Source organism: Hippopotamus amphibius, chromosome 9 (assembly GCF_030028045.1).
Source record: "Hippopotamus amphibius kiboko isolate mHipAmp2 chromosome 9, mHipAmp2.hap2, whole genome shotgun sequence".
Taxonomy (NCBI): Eukaryota; Metazoa; Chordata; class Mammalia; order Artiodactyla; family Hippopotamidae; genus Hippopotamus; species Hippopotamus amphibius.
In genome coordinates this window covers 98,985,266-99,009,437 of record NC_080194.1, presented here as the reverse complement: position 1 = coordinate 99,009,437, position 24,172 = coordinate 98,985,266, and the positions used below count along the sequence as shown (strand labels likewise).

General features: G+C 39.8%; 1 protein-coding gene across 2 annotated transcripts in view; it reads right to left on the bottom strand.

Moving 5' to 3' along the window:
• ARHGAP20 (Rho GTPase activating protein 20) overlaps positions 1-23,528 on the bottom strand; it is a 172,648-nt gene extending 149,120 nt beyond the window's left edge. Inside the window, exons 1-2 of one of the 2 annotated variants that reach the window (XM_057748498.1) lie at positions 23,272-23,528; positions 5,415-5,497 (exon numbers count right to left, since the gene is read on the bottom strand). In XM_057748498.1, coding sequence (XP_057604481.1) covers positions 5,415-5,497; positions 23,272-23,376 — 188 coding nt within the window. In that variant the 5' untranslated portion in view covers positions 23,377-23,528. Of the gene's footprint in view, positions 1-5,414; positions 5,498-13,347; positions 13,392-23,271 lie in introns of those variants that run through there. The other variant, XM_057748499.1, reaches the window with a different exon arrangement.
• Between the last annotated feature and the right edge of the window lie 644 nt (positions 23,529-24,172).

The window sequence follows — 24,172 nt, the reverse complement described above, 5'->3', positions numbered from 1 at the left end:
TTTCTACTATATAACGAGCCAGGCTCAATGATTCATGTCTAGTCATACAATGCTGTGATGATAAAGTAGGTGCTTTTCGTCAACAAACTTTACTGGATAATTCAGGAGGTTTAAAGCTTGAAAAGGAAATTAATCTAAGGGAAGGAAAGGGGCAACTAATAATAACTAAGTCAATCTTCTAAACACTTTCACTCCTTTTTTCATTTCACATTCTATGCTGCAAGCATTAGATTCATATTTTAGAGAAGAAGTCGCTGAGACTTGGAGATTAGGTAATTTATCCAAGGTCACACAGAAAATCAGGATGGAGAGCTAAGTATTTGAATGCAGCCAAAGCCCGAGTACTTCCTGCTGCACCACAACACTTCCTTGGCAATGCCTTTCTCTCCTCTCAGCAGCACTAAGCAGGGATTTTAAAGGCAATATACGAAAAGTACCTACTACAAAGTGTTGCAAACAGCACACACACAAATTGATTTGGAGGTAAGGATAGAGAATACTAACTTGATAGTGCTAACACATTGTAACTTAAAACAAAAGTGGGTATATTTTCTTAGAACTTCTGCAAGGTGGGCTGAATACCACATCAAAACAAGTGACTTTCTAGAAGAAAACTTTGGATGACTTGAATTTATCTCTAAGTAAATGATGAAGTAGTACCACAAGAATGCTAATACACATGGTATTTACAGACCACATACACGAGTTCCTGTGGTATTCTGCTGCATGAAATAACTTCCTAACAACAACTCAGAATCATTTTGTTAAAAGGAATCTTCCTTTTTCCCTAGCCAGAATCTCACAACAAACAAGGAAAGTCTCTTATGTATTGGCTACTCAAAGGAAGGCAGGAGACTTAGAAACTACTGTGCTAACTTATTAAATTTCTATTTTAGTTTGGAAATGGAGTCACTTGCTCATTCACTGATTCATCCAACAAATAATAAACACCTGATATTATTTATAAGGCATTATTTTATTAACAAATGGCAGGGACATTAAAGGGAACATGACATAAACTGTAATGCCAGTGCAGTGGGATGAGCGCTATGGTTCAAAAACATACAAGGTGCTACAGAAGCATGAATGTTATTTACAAAGGCTTAGAGGAGTTCCTGAAGGAAGTGACATTTGCGCCAATGCTAGACAGTATGCTACGTTTAGAAAACTGCAAATAATTAAGAATGATTTAGAATTCAGAATAAATGTCGGAAGTGTTGAATTTCAACAAATCATAATTATACAGCAATAGAACCAGAAGTAGAAGGGTTTAGCAATAACTTCAACACTCTTATTTTACTTTTAAGGAAACTGAGCCCTCTAATATAGGTGCCCAGAATCTTACCAGGAAGATGGCTATTACACGAGGTGAGGTCATCCTTAAACACAGAACTGAACACTACTGTGTTTTAGTGAAAACAGCTGAGAGCAGCCATGTTGGAAAACCGCTAACCTTCTTCGTATGAAAGATAGGTGTCATCTGGTATACCAGCCAATATAGTAATTACTTACAGGAATCACTTTCAGCTGATCAATGGTGTCCACATACCAAAAAAAAAAAATGTTAAAATCTCTAAATTGCCCCTTCCTTATGTACTCTATGGGTTGAACAAAGAATACTGGAGGTAAAACTGTGTTTAACACATAAACACACTTAACCTATTTTCTCCTCTCTTAAACCTAGCTCTTGTTAGTTAAATTCAATAAAAACTGAGGTGCAACAGTTGTTAAATGAAAGGATTCCTTTAAATCCTCTGTGGACGTTTGCTAAACTCTGGACAAAAAGCTTTGTCACCTACAAGTCATTAATTACTAAATAACACCTTAACTAGAGGACAACAGTAAAAATATTATAATAATGTTCTACTGCAAAGCCAAAATCAAATATATATTTAATTCAAGAAATATGAAATGCTATGATGGCTTTATTTAATTTAAGAAATATGCAACGCTAATAAATAAAACAATTTCTTTGCTGTCTATCCCCACACCGTATACAAATCTTTTATAGGTTAGTTCCTATAATATTACATGCAAAGAGATAATAAAGATTCTTTTAAGGTACTAGAATTTTGTTGCATAAAATAGGTGTGCTCAGCTTAGACTTTAGAAATTTTCCTTGTTTCCTGGGTATAAATTATAGAAAAGCAAAATTTCAATTATGAAAATCTGAGTTGTTTTCAACAACTTTGAAAAAATAAATGATTTACTTTATAAAACAATTCACTATAAAGTTTCTTTTAAATAGCAAGTTCATTAATAATTAATAAAAATCTGATGTAACTTTTCAGGAGTGTACATTATATAAAGATGGACAAAATTCAAAGACTTTTTTGAATGGTTGTTATAACAGGATTTGATCTCTAATTTAAAAAAAATGCAAGACTTGAAAATGCAAAGAACTAATTTCTCTATATTAAAGTGAGAATTTAAACATTACAGAAAGCAAATAAAAATTCTAATCACACTTGCATAGACAAAGGTTTAGAGAGACATACAAATGATTAATCGTGGTTACCCCTGGGGATGGAGTGGGGACTTTGCTTTTGGTTTTATAATGACTACACTGTTTGTTTTATAAAAAATAAATATTATAATTCTGTACTTCCTTAAAATTTGGTTCAGTATTCCCTTTGTAAAAGAATTCTTCTAAGAAAGGATTCTTTCGTAGCCTGTTGTAGTGTTTCTCCACCAAGAGTATATCAGAATCAACTAGGAAGAGTTTTTGAAAAATATGTAGATGCCTGGGTCCCACTGCAGAATACTGACTTAAAAAGCTTCGGAAAACACGAGACTAGATGACCTCTAAGGTTCTTTCCAATCCTGAGATTGCACTAGTTACAAATATTTTGTACACGTTCAACACCCAATAGCTCTTTTTTGGTACTCATATTAACCACCCAATACTACATAGTGTGAAAGCATTATTTCTAAAACATAAGTGAAGGTCCTGTTCCTCTGCACCACGCACTCATGTTACTGACCGAGAGAAACTCACAGGAAATAAACTGAAGATTAAAACATATCCACCTCCAACTTAAATATACTTTTTTTCCTATGGGTATTTTGACAAACACCCATCATATTTCGGTATTTCTGAGGCAGGAATTTGGGGAACTGACTCTATTAAGCACCAATTACTACAGAGGTGATGGGGGCACAGGAGTGGGGAAGGGCATGGTTGTATATTGTCATATTGTTTCTCTAACTCAAAACAACCCCAGTAAGTCAGGTGAGTTTTAGCTTTTTCCCTAACCTGGCAGTTAACCTCTGTCAGTCATTCTTAATCCTATTAGATCCAATGTCCCTTTGTTATATAAAGGACAAATGCATATACATTTATTTCAATTCCACCTTTTCTATCTTGAAACAAAATTCATAGATAATTTAACAGAATTTCAAAAATGTCAATAAAATACCCTAACAGTAATGTAAAGGAAAATGAAAGTAATTAAAAATAAATTATGTATTTAATATGTATATGCTCATTCATGACTATATTAAAAGAGAATGAAGTAGTCAGATGTTTACACCTACTTATACTGAATATATTTAGTTATAAGATAAGTAGGATAAGAAACCATTCCATGCAACCATTTCACACAGGAAAATGAAGCCTAGTGTTTTTCTGAAATGAATCCAAATAATACAAAGTGCAATTATCTCCTGGTATGCAAGGCAGCTATATTTCTGGAAAATTTAGTGTTTATTAAATCTACATAAAAGAATATAAATACTTTGTGTTTATATATAAACTTACAGGCATAGATAATTACACAAATTTTTTTTTTTCCCTCTTCAGAAGTATGCCATACATGGAACATTCAACAACTATGCAGAAGCCACAAAACTATTTGTTATGTAAGATGTCCTCTGCAGTACATGATGTCTAATACCTCTGGTGACTGCCCTCTAAATCATTAGGACAAACTCAAATGCTTCACAAAATTCCAAAATGCCCCCTGGAGGTTAGTATCACCCTGTTGAGAACCAATGGTCTACATGAACTTTCAGTACCTACATGCATAATGTTGTGATTCTCCCCTGGTTAACAGGTAGGTGGGCCACTATTTGACCCCTGATTTTGGGCTAAAGCTTCTCTGATATAAACAAGGGCTACTTTTAATTGAAAAGCCTAACACATGTCCATCTCAGGAACTTCCAATAAAGAATTTTACCTAAAATTCATCTGTTTTTAAAAAAGTAGATAACAAAGCTATTTTTACATATATAGTAGAATTAAAGACAATTCTGCCTCTTCTGTCTACCTTGCCTAAAAATAATTTCTCCTCAGTTTTCTAGGTAATTAAGGTCAAACTGTGAAGATATAAATATAACCATTCTTTTTCTATTCACACAAATGCAAAGACATACTAACGCAAACAATCTAAAAGTCATTTATATATGGCACTGAAGTGTATTACTGTGTTATTCATTTGGCAGAAGAATATCTTCCTAATTAACTTTTGATTTGGCATCTATTAAAAGTCATTTAAATTTTCTGATCAACCCAATGACTAAAGCGTGTGTCATTTGGGAGCAGCCCAGGTAGCTGCCTGAGTCTGCGAACCTACTGAGTACTAAGAGGAGAGTGACTTAAGTATTTTGAAAGTTTCACTCTTTGGCATTCGGCTATATAATTTATTTTGGACACTGAAAAAGATGCCATGCCTTCACATAGATTTTATGTTAAATCAGCACACCATTCATAGAAATATCAGATATACCCTCACTTTTAGAAAGGTGATAGGACTTCACTTTACATAAAAGGATTCATGTATTAGAGGAACATCATCACAGGATTCCTCTGAACATAAAATGCCTCTGAGTTAAAATGCCACTAAAATTACTGAATAAATTAATGATTGGACAGCCATTCAATTTCTACATATTATGAAAGCTCTCTTAAGAAGTCCACAGAAATAGTATTTAGCTTCGATAGGTGAAATGGTCATTTCAATAGATATTTAGCCTGTTTTTCCACTTCAAATTTCACTAATTAATTTAAGATAAATCAACACTCAATTTTTTAATAATCTTAATCTGACTTTCTTCATATCTAAAATTGGTAAAAATTTGCCTTTTACCCATGCACAGGCATCATGTTATGATAAAAAGCAAGCAAAAATTTGTGTATAGTGGTTAATATAATTTATCTTTAGTATTCTGATTTCAAATTGTTTCCATAAATAAACTTTAACAATAAGTTGAACACGCATGTTTGTTTACCATGTGATGTATACCAGTTCTTAAAAGGCTTTAGGTTTCATGTAAAGAATAGGCCTTATTAAATAAACTCAGAAGTCACACTTTCTATCATTTAACAGAGAATTCTGGTCTTGATAAAAAGCAAACCCCACACATAAAAGAAATGCAGCACATACCAAATGTGTAATACAAAGCTTCTCACTTACTTGGTACTAGGTCGTTTTTGCAGGGCTTTATCTAGGATAAGAGATGGAGCACTCCTCCTTCTTTCTGCTAGTGTTTTCATTTTCTGTAGAGGAAACAGAAATCACGATGAAGACCACGTGGCTTGTAAAGGAAGTAAATGCCAATTTTCAATCCAACTCAGCAAGTTTTGTATTGTCTAACCTTGCCTATCAAGAAGTTTGCAATCTTATTATAGAAACAAAATAATAACATCTAAACCATTATAGTAAGTGTCAAGAAGTGGTACAGGCAGGAAGTATTTTTTATGGTCAGAGAACAAAGAGGTTAAATGTTGACCAGAGTATCTGGGAAAACAGCATCATTAACTGTTATCATTCATTGCAGCTTTAATGCTTATTATGTGTCAGGCCCTTTGCCAAAGGTAGCACTAGGATTATCTAGTTTATACTCCAAAATGTCATCAGAGTAGGTTCTACTAGTGCTGTTTCACTGGCGGGGTAGGCCCCAAACTGGGCTTAGGGAAAGACAGAATTTGAAGGGATCAAGTAAAGGAAGAGTATTTAAGCACAAGATGGAGACTAGATTCTTACACATTTAATAGATGTTTAAATTTAAACATTTACACATTGGGGAATCTGTTCTTCCCAACAGATTTTTTTGCTGCACCTTTTTTTAAAAGTATATTTTTCTTTTCTAAGTGGTATATAAATATAGGATTAATTGGATAATTCAGGTACTCTTGCTCTTTAGGACCTAAAATTTGTAGTGAGGTTTTATTCAACTTGAATTACCCAGATAATTACTCTCTAAATTTTCAATCTTACAGATTTAACACCTCTAGATAGAGTCAGAGGGCCTGCCACTGGATATAAATGTGTAAAATTTACATTATAGTCACAAATAGCCATGAGGGAAGTTCAAGCTGTATCACCAAAGCATTCTTCTTGCTCTACCCTCTCACCCTTTCCTGGCCAGAAGTCACAGCCACTGCCTGAGGGCCTACGCCGGCCATGCCTGGGACTGGATGCTGCTCAAAAAAAGAACCTACATGAAACCAAGTGGCTCAGTATCAGTATCTCATTACATGATTCATAAAGGAACTGCTCCTCAATTAATAAAACTTAGATCCTAAGGAAGAGAAGAGAAATCATCCAGCGAGTAGGGGATACTAGACTTCTTTAGCATAATTATTCCCCCCAAATTCACCATGCCCCCATGGATCTCTCCCAAGTTACTGCTGTCAGCAGTGCCATGGCCACAATGCTGCTGTTCCCCCCATTAATCTTTCGGCTTGCATGTGAAAACTAAATGCCCAAACCTCCTTAGCATAGCTCAGACAGCAACCGAAATGACTATATAAAATATTAATAAAGAACAGGCTACAAATGGGTAAGAAATACACAGCACCATACTTCTCAATCAGGAGTTATTAACCATGAATCAGTTTCAGGGAAGGTTAGATTGTATAAAAATTTTTACATGATATGTATTCATGTAAAGCCACTGAATATTGTGGGCTGAAGAGAAAGCCCACAGTTTTCATCAGATTCCCAGAAGAATCTGTAATCCCTCTGAACCCAGTTATTCTGGTAAACTATATGTTACAGCTTGCACACCCTATCCTACTGTTTTCCATTAGTCACATCTCCTGAAAACACAACTCTCAGGAATCTAACATCCTGATGCTGGTGTGAATGTAGAGGCTGCAGGGTGAAGGGAAATCTGCAAGACAAGTATTTGTATTGCAAAGTCCAGTGGCCTGTGCCCATATGAAGAGTCTCAATTCTGGAAGATTAGGTTAATTTTACTTAGAAAGGTGGCAGTTTGTTCCTATGTGGATCTTCTGCAGGATTCTGTTTCACCTTCAGGTCTAGGTTTGATTCCTACTCCTTATCCTGAATCCTCTTATTCAAGATCTATTTACCATGCTTTGAACTTTCAAATGTGCCCAGTCCTTTAAGCTTGACCTGGGCCCCTTACCCTCAGTCTGTTTTCACCTTGACGGTCTGCCTAGACTACCTGAGTGGGGGCCACGTTCTTGGACCTATCTCAGCAGTCTTACTTCTGCTGCTCCTAATCCTCTGACACCACTCTCAGCAGATCCAAGTGCCTAAACAAGACCTTCATTAACATATAGGATTTCTAACTCAGGGCTCCTTGGCTGTCAGGTTTACAAAGAATTTGGAAAGGGTTCAAAAGACATCCATAAAAATGATTTAAAATGTGAACAAAATAAAGAGCCCTAAGACAAGTTAAAATGACCTGAAATTCTTCATTTTGGAAGAGTAAATCTCCAAAATAATGCAGAATTATAATACAGAAGATAGCAAGTGTCTTCCAAAGAAGATAAGGCAAAAAGAAATGAGACTATACTACAGACTGAGAATCCAGGTTGATCCCGGGTAGTGGTTCTTTAAGATATTTACAAAAGCTGTGAATGAAATTATGCACTTAACTTCAAGGGATTCAGACACCCCCTAACACGGATTCTTTAGGGATCCACGGACTCCAAATCCGAAACCTTCTGATACAAGGAAATCTTTCTGGGAGTGATGGCTGTTAAAAGTGAGAATGGATAATCAAAGAAGAGTGACAAGTTTTCTTCTGTGAAGGTGCTTTGAAAATAGTTTTTCGTGGAGACCTAACATAGAGGACCATTTGTATATATTTATATATAGTAATTAGATTGTGTTTTCTTAGTTATAAAATTGGCAGATGTGTGAGGAGTCAAATGTGGAGTGTATCTACCTCATCGAGTGGACTCATATTCAGAGAATGCAATCAAACTACAGACAAAATACTGTTTTTATTTGAGGTCCTATTGTTTGTACTGAGACTTGCTCCATTACTACTGAGATATGCAGCCTAAGGCAATTCAGACACTCCTCTGGGCCTCCATTTCCTTATCTAGAAAATGAGAAAATTTGGACTAAATAGTCTTTTAGGTTCCTTCTACTTCTGATATTCTCGTGCTAAGTGTCCACCAAAGATTCACCCTGGATATGCAAGAAAATATATATTATATACACAATGAATTTAGAATTCAAAGGATTCACTTCTCTTGTAAGTAATAAAAAGTCTTAAGAGTTGTCAATATAATGGAAGTCTTATTCATTCATTCAAAATACACATCTTTTTCTTTTGCTCAAAAGTATAGCACAACAAAGAACAAATGGTGACTTCAAAAAAATTCTCTTACCTATCAAAGAATCTGTTCTCAGGCAATAAAGAGTCGGATTTTCTTTTTATTTAAAACAACCATGTGAAATACAATACATGGCAATAGGAGACTATCAATTCCTTTCTAAATGTATAACAGTACAAACCTGTCAGGACAGGCTGAGGCTATGCTTATACCAGCACCAACAAATTTCCCAGTTGTTCAGTGACAGGGAAAACTATGATCCTTTGCCTCATAGGAAAGAGAAGATAGGTTTAAAACAGTGTATGTTTCCCTTGTTAGCTTAAAAATCATAATCCACAGTGTGGTTTCCCAGAACGCCCAAGTGCTTGATGTCTATATTGAGATTACCTCATAAATACTGGATGCCATCCATTCTGAAACTGAGTATTTTTTAAAAGGTAATCTTCTAAATTGATAAACTAAACATGAGGCAAAAAATCAACTACATTAATCTTTTAGAAATGATTTTCTTGATTTTGTATCATTTGCCAAGGCTTAAGCAGCCCAAAAAACTAAACAAGACTCTCATATGAGCCAAAAAAAAAAAATATGAAGTAGAAATTTTTATTCCTTTCCCAGCAAATGCGAAAGATGAGGAGGAGCTTGGAAGGAGTTGTAAAAGGGAACAGTGATTAAATTAAAAAAATAAAACACCCTGATGTCTTTGTAGTAATAGCCATTCATGAGGGAAGTATAGAGTGAACACCAGAGGGATCAGATCTTTGGTTTTCTGAGCTGTCTCCTCTGCAGCTACATTCAGGATCAGAGGCAGAAAACCTATTCGGCCAAAGAGCAAATGAATAGAGGCCATAAATGAAGATGAGAATCAAATGCCTACAATTCATTTTTCTTTTACGTTTCAGTAATAACATAAAACTGTAGCAATATTACTAGCTAATCTGCAAAGTGCTTTCCACTTTTTTAATCAGTTGGATGAACTAAATGTTGAATTCCCCATTTTCCTAACTTGCTTCACAGCTATGCCTCAGTTATAGCATTTCATATTAAATTATCTTTCTGCCCCTTTCCAGAGAGCAAGGACTATATCTTATTTCTAAACTTTCTCCCGTCCTTCAACAATTACTGAAATTTTACTCTGTAGCAGGCCTATCTTTGCATTCCTAGAGCCTGCTACAATCCTTGGTACAAACTATACATAAACACTCAATAGATGAAGGTTTTAAGTGAATTTTAAAATCCACTCATTCTCCATATCTACACTACTGTCCCCAAACACACACAAAGGAAACGCAAACAAACTTATTTAAAGGTGTTCTGCTGGAATGCTGTCACTAAAGAAATGTAAGCATTTGCTATGGAACTGGATGGTAAGAGTCATCCTTGTACTTTGCAAACTACATCCTCTGACACAGTATTGAGATTTACATTATCATTGAATGCCATGGTAAACATTAGTCTGATGATAGAAGTTAATTGCTTGCCAACAAATGGTGCTAGGACAACTGGATATCCACATGCAAAAGAATGAAGCTGGACTCCTATCTCACATCATATACAAAAATTAACTCAAAATAGGTCAACGATCTGAAAGTAAGAGCTGAAACTATAAAAATTTTAGAAGAAAACATAGGCATAATTATCTGTGACCATGGATTAGGCAAAGGCTTCTTAAACATGACACCAAAAGCACAAACGACAACAACAAAAACCAGAGAAACTGGACATCATCAAGGTTAGAACTTCTGTGCCTCAAAGGACACTATAAGAAAGTGAAAAGAAAACTCACAGAATGGGAGCACACTTTTGCAAATCATATATCTGATAAGGGATTTGTAACCAGAATATTTAAAGAACTGTTACAATTCAATAAAGACAAGTAAGCTAATTTAAAAATGGACAAAGGATCTGAATAGACAGTTTTCCTAAGGAGATATATAAATGGCCAACAAGCACGTGAAAAGGTGCTCAACATCATCAGCCATCAGGGAAACGCAAATCAAAACTATGAAATACAACTTTACACTCATCAGGACGGGTATAATAAAAAAGACAAATAAATAACAAGTATGAGGATGTGGATAAACTGAACTGTTATTCACTGTTGGTGGGAATGTAAAATGGTGCTGTCACTTTGGAAAACAGTTTGGAAGTTCTGCAAATGGCTAAACACAGCGTTACCATATGATCCTGCAATTCCTCTTGCGCATATAACCAAGAGAAATGAAAACATATGTCCACACAAAAACATGTACGTGAACATTCACAGCAACATTATTCATAACAGACAAAAAGTGCAAACAAGCCCAAAGTCCATCAACTGATGAATGCATAAACAAAATGTGGTACATCCATAAAGCAGAATATTACTTGCCAATAAAAGAAGCAATGAAATGTGCAACAGCATGGATGAATCTTGAAAACATCATGCTAATTACGAGAAGTCAGTCCCAAAGGACCACATACTATGTGATTCCATTTAAATGAAATATCAGAACAAACAAATCTATAGGAACTTAAAGTAGATTAGTGCTTGCCTGGGGTTTGGGGGGATGAGGGAATTGTGATGTAATGGCTAAGGGGTACAACAGTGTTTCTTTTCGTGGTAATGAAAATGTTCTAAAATGGACTGTGGTGATGGATGCACAATTCTAGGAATATACTAAAAGCCCATTAAATTACACACTTTTAAGTGGATAAATTTATGGTACATAAATTATATCTCAACAAAGCTGTTAAAATGAAAACAACAACAAAAATCAACTACCAAACCACTGGGCTCCAGCCCAGCAAACCGGTTCAGAGCCAGAAGCTATAATTTTCCTTATTCATATAACAATAATCTAAGTATAATATTTACATGAAAATGGAAATTACTTATTTGCTTTTTGTCCAACATGTTTTTGTACAAAATGTTTGAGTGGCTCTCCATATGAATTCCTCAGAGATCTGAGGAATAGGCCCACCTGCCTATTGTGGTTTGCCACCATTCCTCCCCTACTCCTCCAGGGCCCTACTCAGTATTTTCACATAGTCAATTCTCAATAGCTGTGCACTAAGTCAATGAATTAACGCTACCTATATCTGAGAGTTTAATGTGGTAACGCAAGTGTGCCTATGTAGGAAAATAAAACTGTAAGCTGGTTACTGAAGAAAAAGTTACGTTCTTTTATTTTCAACAACGCACAAAACACTGTTTACATAAAAACCTATATGTAGTCTCTCACTGGAATTTTAACTTCATGTCAACCAGGAGATACAAAACTATTTTTGGAACCTCTAAGTCACTCTGAATCTGGTCATTCTTAGTTCTCAGAGAGATTTAAAGGAAAAAAATATCCTATCAAAAGAAACGACCAGGATGAAAAAGTCAAATGAACTGCAATTTTTCATACTTTGTTTTGTTCCAGTCACTTTATGAAGGAAAAAATTCAAGCATTTCAGTCGAATTTAGGTCAAACGTGCTAAAGTCACTTGCAAACATTTAAAATTAGCATAGCATTAAAATAAGGGCTTTTAAGAACTCTAAAGCTTTGAAGAACTCTAAAGTTTCAAAGACAGAAAAAAAATGTTTAATCAAATTTACAAATTAGCTTACTCAAATTGGACTCAATCCTTTGTGGCTAATCTGTACAATTTAGTGAGTAATGAAATGTTTCTTTCTTGTCTTCCCTACATGCCTGCAGCGGGCGCTGCCAGGGAATAAGGACATTATTTTTACCCCTGCCCCTTGCTTTTACATCCTGTTATCACAAGGCTTTGACCACTGGATGGGCCGAAGCTTCCCACTACTGTTGCTTTGGTCTGTGACGAGTATGATCGTCTGTTTACTCATAATCATCCCAGCCAGAATCAGTTTGAGCATTTAATTAAAACAAATGTCATCAGAGCACAGACTACTACAAAGGGATATAATTTCTTTCTGAGATTAGGAAAGAATTGTTTTTACTTTTGGTTATCTTTCCTCTTTGTGTGAGACAAGCACTTTGAAATAAAATAACAACATGAGAATCTGTGTAACGTAGAAAAATGGGCACTAGGCTAGGAAACACTGGACCTAAATTCTGGATCCTGGTTCTGTCACTTCTCAGAGTCTTCTCTGTAAAATGATACGGCTGTTTGACCTACCTCAAAAAATCAAATAAGATTATATATCTGAAAGTCCTTTGACAGGGTAAGCACCATGCTAGTGTAACATACGGAGTAGTGCTTTAGAGTGCATAAGTGCTGTATGTAATAAACATGAGGATAGTAGGACTCCCCTCCTACATTACTATTTGTTCCTCTGTCTCTACCCTACCCATGCAGCCTTCTGGAGTACTACTATGGGCCTTCCAGTTGGCTGGACTTTCTTCTTTGGCAAAGCCACCAGTTTCAACCTCCCATCATGATTCCCTTTCAGCAGCATCCTGAAGTAGGCAAGGTCTATCACCAATGCTCTCTCCCTAATAATCTCTTACAGAGCAGGGTTTCACTAAATTTTTCACATCACAGTCCCTACAAAAATAATAGCAAGTGCTATTATTTGTATATCTATGGTACACCGTGACAGAGGGGCTCTCTGGCTGTCCCAGTGCCCATCCACCTGCATGAAGGAGGGACTGGATATATCAGACACTGTTGGAAAACTCTGCAACCTCTCTCAGACACTGTCCTAGGTATAAATTTGGACCCAGGTAAATGGGGAAAGCAAAAGGCCACAGAGCAGTTGGATTTTCCAGGTGTTTGAAATATGAGCTGGTGTGGGCACACATACATTCCATTTTCAGAGTCCACACGCAAGTGACCAGACATCCAGAAACAGGTTTTACCTTTCAGTTGTGCCACGTGACAGCTGTCTTTCAAAATTAGGTCAAGGCTGCTCAGCACGGCACTGACATATTGATAGGGCTATTTCTGCTGTTGGTTGGATGTTTCTAATGTAAACCTATCCTGGATAAAGAAAATCAGACTGAAACACAATTATAAAATAAACTGGGCTGTCTTGCCTACAAGCCCCATTATCGGTGGCTGACAAAAGGCAGTTTCCTCTGATCCCTTTCCAGACTCTCACATTGTGGGTGAGACTTCCATAAGGAAACAAAATCTCAACATCACCCCATCCTAGGCTGCTTCAGAATACTGCTACAGTGGCCACTACCAAATTAAACATTCATCTCGAAGGCTTTCTGTACACAGTAAGACCTTAGGGTCCCTGTGATCTAGAACACCTGATACAACAGAACAGGAAAGCACACTTTCACCTCAATGAAAGTTTATTTTAAAGGTAGTCAGCAAGCTCAGGCTACTTACTATAACAAAATAACACAGATTGGATGATTTAAATGACAGACACTTATTTCTCACAGTTCTGGAGGTTAGGTAGTCCAAGGTCAAGGCTCAGCAGATTTAGTTCTTGGTGATGGCCCTCTTCCTGGTTTGCAGACAGCTGCCTTTCTGTTGTACCCTCACATGGCAGACACAGCAAGCTTTCTGATGGCAGTAATCCCATCATGGGGAATCTGCCCTCATGACCTCATCTAAGCTAATTATTTCCCAAAGGGCCCTATCGCCAAATACAGTTGACCCTTGAAGGACACATGTCTGAACTGCGCAGGTCCACTCACACGTGAGTTTTTTTACAATAAACACATACTACAGTACTGATACGTACCATACATACCATATGAGGTGGGTTGACTACGTGGATGAACCATGGATAGAGAGTACCCACGGTAAAGTTCTAAGTGGACTTCTGACTGTGTGGAGGGTCAGCACACCTAACCCTCACACTGTTCAAGGGTCAACTGTACTATCACACTGGGGGTTACAGCCTCAACATTTGAGTTGCAGGAGGACATACACATTCAGCCTCATAACAGAGGTTTTTGCCAAATGCCCTGGAGACTGAGGGGGGTGAGTCACGAAATTCCATCAAATCACAATAATGAAATGTACATATATGTCCTCAAAGCACTGTGTATATGTGTATGTACATATAAGTGTGTATACCCACATATTTAACCTTGATACTATATACCTATTTTTGTGATACTGTATAGTTTATAACATTTTACTAGCAATTTAAATTGAAGTCCAGTATATTTTCGGCTACAGATATTTTCTAAGAAGGCAAGTTTTGTAATCACATATGTTTGTTAAGTTGTATGTGGTCCTACAAGGCACAAGACATCTTTACTTCGAAAAGAAGAGCCACCAAACTTGGTGTACCCCCAAAAAAATAATAAAAAAAAAAAAATTAAAAAAAAAAAAAAAAGAAGAGCCACCAACTCCTGGATGGCAGATAAGAACGGTGAAAGAATTCAGACACCCAAATTATTGAAGTTGCAGGTTTCATTTTCTGAAGGTGCCATCAGCTGTCTCATTCTCCAAGTCTACTGAACATGTTCCACTTCTTGTCCTGCAGACCTTTTACCAAACCCTAAATTACAAGAATGGTGAAGGGACAGAGAGTGATAAATTGCTTCACGACAACTTGCACTTCAGACCCAAAACGCACCAACTGCATTATTTAGGTACCTGTGACTTGCGAATTTTCAGTCTATAAGTTACAACTCTCTATTTAACTTGGAGGACTCAATATTCAAAACTAATAATTACTTTTTACACGCATGTGTGAAAAATGTTTAAAAATACAATATCTTTAACTTTCATTTTATAAAAAAACAAAATATTCTGTTCTAATATATGAATGTCAGAGTCAAAAATTAATTTTTCTTTTGCTATGCTAAAACGCATTACTGTGTTCACATCTTAAGTGACAATGACTATGGAAGCAAGCTTTTCCTACACTCAAGATTCATGATATTAAACTGTTTACTGAGGGACTTCCCTGGTGCCACAGTGGTTAAAAATCCACCTGCCAATGCAGGGGACACAGGTTCAACCCCTGGTTGAGGAAGATCCCACATGCCGCGGAGCAACTAAGCCCGTGCGCCACAACTCCTGAGCCTGCACGCCACAACTACTGAGGCCCACACACCTAGAGCCTGTGCTCCACAATAGGAGAAGACTGCACACCATAACGAAGAGTAGCCCCTGCTCTCCATAACTAGAGAAAGCCCGTGCACAGCAAAGAAGACCCAGTGCAGCCAAAAATTAATAAATACAAATAAATAAATAAAATAAAATGTTTACCAAATTGAGAGTTTCAGGTGGGTTTCCCACACAGAATTTTCCACAGTGGAAAAAACTGAGGCACTCACATGTAACTTTGAAATATAGTTCTAGTGTTTGCAGAATATTCCAAGTTTTCCAACAGCAAGCAGGAGTGAGACATCAGCATGGAAAGCAGGCCTGGCTGAAGAGCTCCTGAAATACTAGTGCCTTATATAAAACAACTGAGAATGTCAGATACCAAGGCATAAAGATCACAAATTTCCAAAGAAATTATAGCAATGATTATGCACTGATTGTCACTATGAGGCAATACTTACTATAATGGTTAATTTTGTGTGTCACCTTGACTGTCCACAGCATGTTCAGATTAGACATTATTTCTGGGTGTGTCTGTGAGGGCATTTCCAGATGAGATTAGCATTTGAATTGGTGGACTAAGTAAAGTAGGTTGCCCTCCCCAAAGTGGGTGTGCATCATCCAATTCCTTGAGGACCTCTACAGAACAAAAAGTGGAGGAAGGAGGAATTTGCCCCCTTTTTCCTCCCTCACTGTCCAGCTGGAACATCTCATTTCTTCCTGTCCTCAGGAAAAGATGGTGGTAAATTACACCACTGACTTCTCTGCAGATGGTGATCATGGGACTCCTACTGGTCTGTTTCTCTGGAGAACCCATACTAATACATTTGCTTAATATTTACCTAATGGCATCAGTGAACATAATATTCATTGGTATACAGAGAAGGTAGAGACTCTGCTCCCTGAAGAACGAAATTACCTCTCAAGAGAAAAACTTCTCAAATATGCTTTGCTCAACTGGTTATAAAAATTCAAATCTACTCTCTCCTACATCTTCTGTTATAAATAATAAAAAATGCATCTATAATCTAGTTGGAAAGATAAACAGAGTTGGAGGACCTGGGTTCAGATTCCAGCTCTGCTGTTTACACGCAGCCTTGGCAGGGCTCAGTTACTTCTTCTCTAAGAGTGCATTAATAATGCCTACCCCTTTATATTATAATTGATGTGTATTATGTATAGTTAGGCATTTACTTAAAGAAGTTTTTAAAAGTTTCCTTTACTCTTCCTTACATTACAAAAGTAAATGCTTACCTTTTTTCTCAAGTTTCTACCTTACAATATTTGATATTTATGACCTTCAAGGGTAACTGTTTTGATGGTTAGTGTTATGGACCAAATACTTGTACCCCCAAATTCATATGTTGGAGCCCTAACCCCACAATGTAGTGGCATTAAGAGGTGGAGGGTCTATGGGAGATGATTAGGTTTAGATGAGGTCATGAGTGTGGGGACCCTATGACAAGGTTAGTGCCTTTATAAGAGGAAACCAAAGATATCTAACTCCATCGCATCTCTCTCACTACAGCTCCCTCCCCTACTTCCCCCTCACCTCCCTCACCCTCTTTCTTCTCACTCTTTCTCCCATGTGAGGACACAGCAAGAATTGGAAGGCAAGAAGAGGGCTCTCACCAAGAACTGAACTGGCTGGCACCCAGGTCATGGGAATTCACAGCCTCCACATCTGCAGGAAATAAATGTCTGTTGTTTAAGCCACCAGTTTATGGTATTTTGTTATGGCAGCCTGAGTTGAGTAAAACAAACAGAATTCACTCATTTGCATGTAAATGTTCTTGTATTAAATCCAATTAAATAAAACTCTTCCTATTGCTTTATAGGTACTTTCACCTGGTAAAAATTACTAATGGTTTCTGCACTTTTTTTCAAAAGTGTTTTTATACACTTTCTTCTTTTGACCCACAAAAAACAATCTTGTGAGATATACAGGATATAGATTATTACCCCTGTTTTACAAACAAAGAAACAAAGTACAGTCAGAAGTTCAGAGGTCACACCAGTGATAACAGTCTGTTTCTGATCAATCTAATTCAGTTTTTGATAATTCCAGATTACTCTCAGCCAAAACAATCTCATGTACTTGATTTTATGCCACTCACTTTGTGAATAACATCAGCAAAGTATTCAGTAGGATACTGGCTTAACCATGGGCATATTTTTCTCAGTATTAAAGAATAAAACATAGTCTTACTCACCAAGATGTTTCATTCAAACTCCAGTGCAAGATACACACATGGTTTAAAGTCCACTCTCAGGGGTGTTCTACCATGAACTGCTATAAACAGATTTGGACCCAGAGAATGCAGAAAGAAAAGCCAGAATGAAGTGTATAATAGCAGCTGTCACATTTTTAAGTGTTGGAGCTATTTTAAAATCCATTTGCTCTGACTGATTTTCTGTGCCTATAAGTCTCTCTTCCCACCCCAACACCTATCTTATTTAAAGACTTTTCAATTAGTATGTGAAACCAAAGGGTCAGGGGGCTTGAAAATGATACAAATCATCCCTAACCAAAATTCTTCTAATACACGCTGCCATTTCATTTCACAAAAACTCTTCTGCCCAAACGCGGATCTGCTCAAGGATATGTTATCCAGCAGAATTATCCAGAATTCTGGATAATGCATTATCCAGAAGCATTATCTATATGCTGTTATTATATTTTAGAATCACATTTTTAGAAATTACTGTGCAAATCTACTCTCTTCTTTTGAAGAGTATCCATTATGGGAAAGCTTCTCTTTTTGGAAATAGTTAAATCATCTAACCAATAAAGGTTGATGAACCAGCTAGGTGATCCTTCTTGAGGTTAAAATAAAAAACGTGGCTATAAAATAAAGAGAGTGACTTGTTGTACAGCATCTACAAACTAGGTCCTCAAATACATCATGCTCTTTCCTACCTCAGGACCTTTGAAGAACTGCTCCCACTTCTTAGAATCTTTTTATTGCATGCTCTTGTTCACCAATAAAAGAGTTATGCACTTTAAAGAAGCCTTCCCTGAACATCCTAATGCCAGAGTGGTCTAGCTCCATATCTACATTTCTCTAAATCAGTGTCACGTTTGTTTTTTTAGTTTAACAGTTTGTTTCTTTAGTAATTTATTACATTTACTGTTATTATTCTTTTTGTCTCTTTCTCTCAATCTGTGCTGCCCAATACCTCTGGACACATGTGGCAATTTAAATTTAAATTCAAATAAATAACAATTAAGTAAAATTAAAGAAACAAGAAAACCTGGACTTCATCAAAATGAAGAACTCTGTTCTTTGAAAGAAAGTGTTAAGAAAATAAAATGACAAGACACAGAATCAGAGAAAATATTTGCAAATGACAAAAATACTAAAAAGGACTTGAATCCAGAATATCTAAATAGGTCTCAAAACTCAGTAATTAGAAAACTAATAACTCAAAATCAGGCAAAATACTTGAATAGGCATTTCATTCACTGCAGACAGCATATGGATGATAGGTAAGCATATGAAAAGATGCTCAACATTATTAATCATTAGGGAAATGCAAATCAGAACTAAAATGAGATACTTTTTATCCTCTAGGATGGTATAATAAAAAAGACAGATAAGTGTTGGTGAAGATGTGGCAAAATTAGACTCGTGCACTGTTGGTGGGAATATAAAACCACTTTGGAAAATAATTTGAGTTTCTTAAAAAGTTAAACATACACCTAAATTATGACCCACGCATTCAATACCGAAGTATTTGCCCCAAAGAAGTGAAAGCACGAGTCCTTACAAAGACTTGCACATGAATGTTCAGAGCAGCTTTATCTGTAATATCCCAAACCTGGAAACAGCCAGAACAGCCATAAATAGGTGACTGGACAAACAAACTGGGCTTTATTCACATGACAGAATACTACTCAGCTATAAAATGAAAGACTGACCCTGCTCTAAATCTTAAACCCTGAACACTGGGGCCATATCTGTCCCTGTTTACTGCTGTACAGAACCCAGCTTGTACTTAATGAGTACCTAATATGTAGCACTGTCCTAGGTATTGAGGCAGCAGCCTTGAACAATACAGATAATGTCCCTATTTTCATGGTTCTCACAACCTGGTGAGCCATTCAGGTAACAAAACAAGGAAGTAAATAAGAAGATACAAAGCAAGGTTGAATGCTAAGATGAGAATTAAACAGAAGGTATAGAGCATGACTGAGGGGAAACTTCCACTTAAGAAGTCAGGACAGGCCTCTGGGAGAACCTAAGATCAGAACAACATGAAGGAATCAACACTGCAAAGATCTGTGGCAGGAAAAAAAGGGGGCAGGGGGAGGAGGATAGCAACACCAAAGCCTCAGAACAGAATGGATTTGATGACCCAATGTGTGAAAAAGAAGGCCCATGTGGCTGGAGAATACACAAACGAGGCAGAAAAGGCAGATGAGGTGAGAGAAGTAGGGAGGGCTGAGTAGAGAAATCTGAATTTTCTTCTAAATATGATGAAAAGCCACTACAAGATTTTTTTTTTTTAAAGATCACTTTGGGTGCTCCTAAATGGAAATTGGGTCAGGGAAAAGCAAAAAAAAGGGACAAGTTAGACAAGTTAGGGAATTTCTGCAAAGGTTTAAGTGAGAGATGGTGGTGGTTTGGTATGGACCACAATGGCAGCAGTGGAGATGAAATGGAGAAATTCTAGGTATGTTTTGAAGTGATAGTCGACTGGCCTTTCTCATGATTGCTGTAGACTGAGGAAATAAATGCCAGTAACTGAAACAAATTCTAGATTTTTGGCTTCAACAATTGGGGCATAGTAGTATGAATTATAGATGTGGTGGGGAAGTACAAACAATAAGAGCCAACACTTATTGAGTGCAATTATATATTAATATTCACTCAATTTCACATTTAATTTTCCTATCTTGAGGAGTTAGGTACTATTGTTATTTTCATTTTACAAATAGGAAACTGAAAAGGTTAAGTAACTTACCTAGGCCAGAAGGCTAGTAAAAACACAATGTAGACTTGAATCCAGGTCATCAAACTCCAAATTTCACCACACAATACAAAACTGCCTCCTTGACAGAAATTTCTAGGAATATGAACCATATTCTAGACAATGGCAGTACCACTGGATTAACAGACCTTCAGGATGACTAGCTTTAAAGATGCTATGGTTTTGCTTGTCCTTTAAAGACTATTATTTAAGATCACCTTTTTTTCATAAAGTAAAAGATGTAACTGTCTGCTATATATACTTTGAAAAGCTCTTGCTCCAGCATTATCTCTTCCATACTCATTTTATAAATGAAGAAACTGAAACAAGTGATTTCCTCAAGATCACTGAGACAGTAACAGAACTAAAAGCCAAGTGAACCCATTCCATACAGTGGCCTGGCCAATAAACTTGTCTTTAAAAATTCTGACCATTCAGTAAGAAACATTTTACATCACTACCCAAAATGCATATATATATATAAATAAAACAGAGAAAAAAGTTACACAAAGCAGTCTTTACCTTATTACTGTGCCAATATTTTCTGTTCTATTTCACTTTTTTAAATGTTGAGTGTAACTGGCAATTTAAACAACACTGATTCAAGCCTTAGTAATTAACAGTACAACCACATAGTAGACTTTTTAAGAAATAAGTCTCATTACTCACTAGGACTATCAAGCACTAAAGAGGCAAGGTGAAACATAAAAGGATCAATTTGTTGAGTATTTGGGATACAAGAAGACTGCAGTCCATAAGAGTGTAAACGACGACTCAGTGAGCTACAATTTGGAAATATTCTTTTATCATTATTACTTTCTATTGCTATGGAGGTCTGAAGTTAAACAGATATGTCTACTAACGTTTAAAACAGATATGCACTTTTCTGAAAACAAATATTAAATGCAAAATAAAACAGTTCTTCAAACTCATTCTCCCACTAAAGGGAGTAAAAAGCTGTAGAAAGACCAGACTGGCTAAATCTATTTTCTTTTTTAAAAAGGAAAAGGAAAAGGATGGATTGGTAATGTAACAAATCATTACATTTTATAATGAAGGACAGCATCTTAGGGACAAAGGACAATGGCTTAAGATGCACAGCAACCTTTCATTTACTGGGCAAGTACTTCTTGACTGATCAAGATACTCTCATGCTTTCTTGCTTAATTACCGTTAGTAAAAAAGAATGAGATCTGTTCTGAAATATAAACATTTTATTTTCCCCAATTCCTTAAATTTACAAAAATACAAATTGCTTTAAAACCTATGTTAATTACTGAACGTTCATACAGCGCTAGCCTAGTCAATTTTCTCCACCACCCCCATCCCCGCATCTCTGAAGGGGAAAAGGGGCAAGGAGAAACCGCAGCCTCCTTGCATCAAAGGCTAACCCAGCACTACAGGTGATACATCATCTTCACTGACATTCCTAGATGGCTTCGCGACACGGTCAAGGTCGTGGGAGCTCACACACACACTTCTATACTCGGCACGGATCTCACCTCTCTTCCACCGACCTCTAGCCAACCAAGGATCCTGCTGGAAAGTCACGAAAGACAGAAAGATCTGGACAATCAGGGAGCCTGCGTAGCCCCTTAAGGTTCCAATGATACAAATGCAATGCCTCAGACACTTCTTAAGGATGAGTTAGGTTATCCATCTCATCCCAATTTTTTTCCCACAGAAGCTGGAAGGGCACCACCAGGTCACAGAGCAAAAAACGGCCAAATAGCAGAAGGTCTTGGGGGAGGGGAGGAACGAGAGCAGACGCGGCTACAAACACCCAAATCAATTCCTCCGAGAGCCGAGCAGCAGAGCCCGGCAGCTCGCGGCCACGTGCACTTGCTGCTTGCTGAGGGAACCGTTCCAAAGAAACCTGACCCGATCAGAATCAGCACGCCGCTCGGCGGCCGTGTTTATCCGAAAGGAACGCTACAAGTTGCTGACCGCATCCCTCCTCCCAGCTTTGTCAAGGGCCACGCGCGCCGCCCGCACGCCCACACCGACACCCGTGCCCTCTCCGGCCTCGCCGGGCCCGGGGGACCAGGGCACGAGCGCAGGGCGCAGGCCCCTCCGCCGCAGCCCACCCGCCCCACCCAGCCTGGTTGCAGGCCGAACCGGCCCTCCGCGCCCCCTCCCCCGGCACACCTACAAGGCTGACCCCCGCCTCGCAGACCCGGAGTCATTCCGGGCGTCGTTCCGTGGGGGCGCAGGCACCCCTTGCCGGCGACCCCCCGCAAAATGTCGCGGAGCGGCCGCGCCGCCGCGTCCAGGTGAGAGGCTGAGCCCCGCGGGAGCCGCAGCCCGGCCGCCTACCTTCCCCAGCGCGGGCACTGCGCCCAGGCGGACGCCGCGGCCCTGACGACCTCGGAGCTGACCCCGTCAAGGGACGGCGAGCGCCCCTGACGCGCGGGGGGACCCGGGGGACCCCTGGGCCGGGCACCAGAGGAGCCGGAAAGGGCTATGCCCCAAACCCAGCCCGCGCACCCCGCCTGAGGGAGGAGGGGGGCTACGGGTCCCGCGGTGGATGGAGACGGGGAGGGCAGCTGCCGGGTCCGCTCCGAGAGCGACTGAGACTCTCGACGCGAAGACCCCGGGGGTGCCGGGGTGACTTGGGAGACGGGAAGGCGGGAATGGCCTCGGACGAACGCCGCGGGCCTCGAGCCTCGAGGGTTAAATCCCTGCGGCGTCCGGCCCGCGCGGCGGTGGTGGTGGCGGGAGCGGAGGGCGCGCGCCCAGGAGTGGGGCTGCGGCGGTTGGAACGAGGCCCCGCTCGGCGTCCTCACCTTCTTGGCGCCGGGGCCGCCCGCGATCCGAGACACTCCTGTCAAGGAAGAGGAGCGCCCCGGCTGCCCCCCTAGAGTCTCCTGCTGGGGGGACATCGCTTCCATGAAGAGGACTTTCAAGCAAATCCCAGACCAGGAGGAGGCTACGCGGGCATGTCCGCGGGACGGCGGCCGGACGGGCGAGGACGCGCGTGGCCGAGGCTGGCGCCGCGCTCAGGCGGCGAGCCGGGGTCCGGGTGTGGGCCGCGCGCCTCCCGTCGGGGCCATGGACCGCCACCCGCGCTCGGCACCGCGGCTGCAAGCGACTGCGGCGGCGACCGCCCGTCCGCGCCGCGGCCGCCCCGCCTCAGGCCCGCCCCCCGGCGCCGGCCTCCCCGCGCCGGGCCCGCCCCCGGCCGCCTTCCTCCGGCCGCGGCCCTCCCCGCCCCGCCCGGCCTGCGGCGCGCCCGGCCACGCGCCTTTCTAGATGTATATTAGGGCACGGCGACCGACTGACCTCAGTCCGCGCCTCCGAGGGGGGCCAACCCGAAGGAGCTCCCCGGCCGGTGTCACGAACGCGGGCCTCTAGCGCGGACGCGCGCCTCTCCCGCCGCCCAGCCCACTCGCGCCCGACCCCATCCCTTCCCGCGCCGCGTCCGCGGAGAAGGCGCCGCCGCAGCGCCTGCAGTGGCGCAGCTGTGGCGACCTCAGCCTGAACGGAGGAGTGGCAGCGATGCCTGCCTTTCTCTCGGTCGGCCGCGGAGGGGTCCCCCGCCCCCGCTCCTCCCCCGCCCGGGAGCCCGGGGGCCGAGTCGCACTTCTCAGAGGGCCGCGGCCGCGCACATTGGGAGCCCGCGGCGCCCGCGACCTGTCGTGCGGTTCCGCACGTTGGCCTCCCCCTCGGGCCCGTGGCGGCTCCACA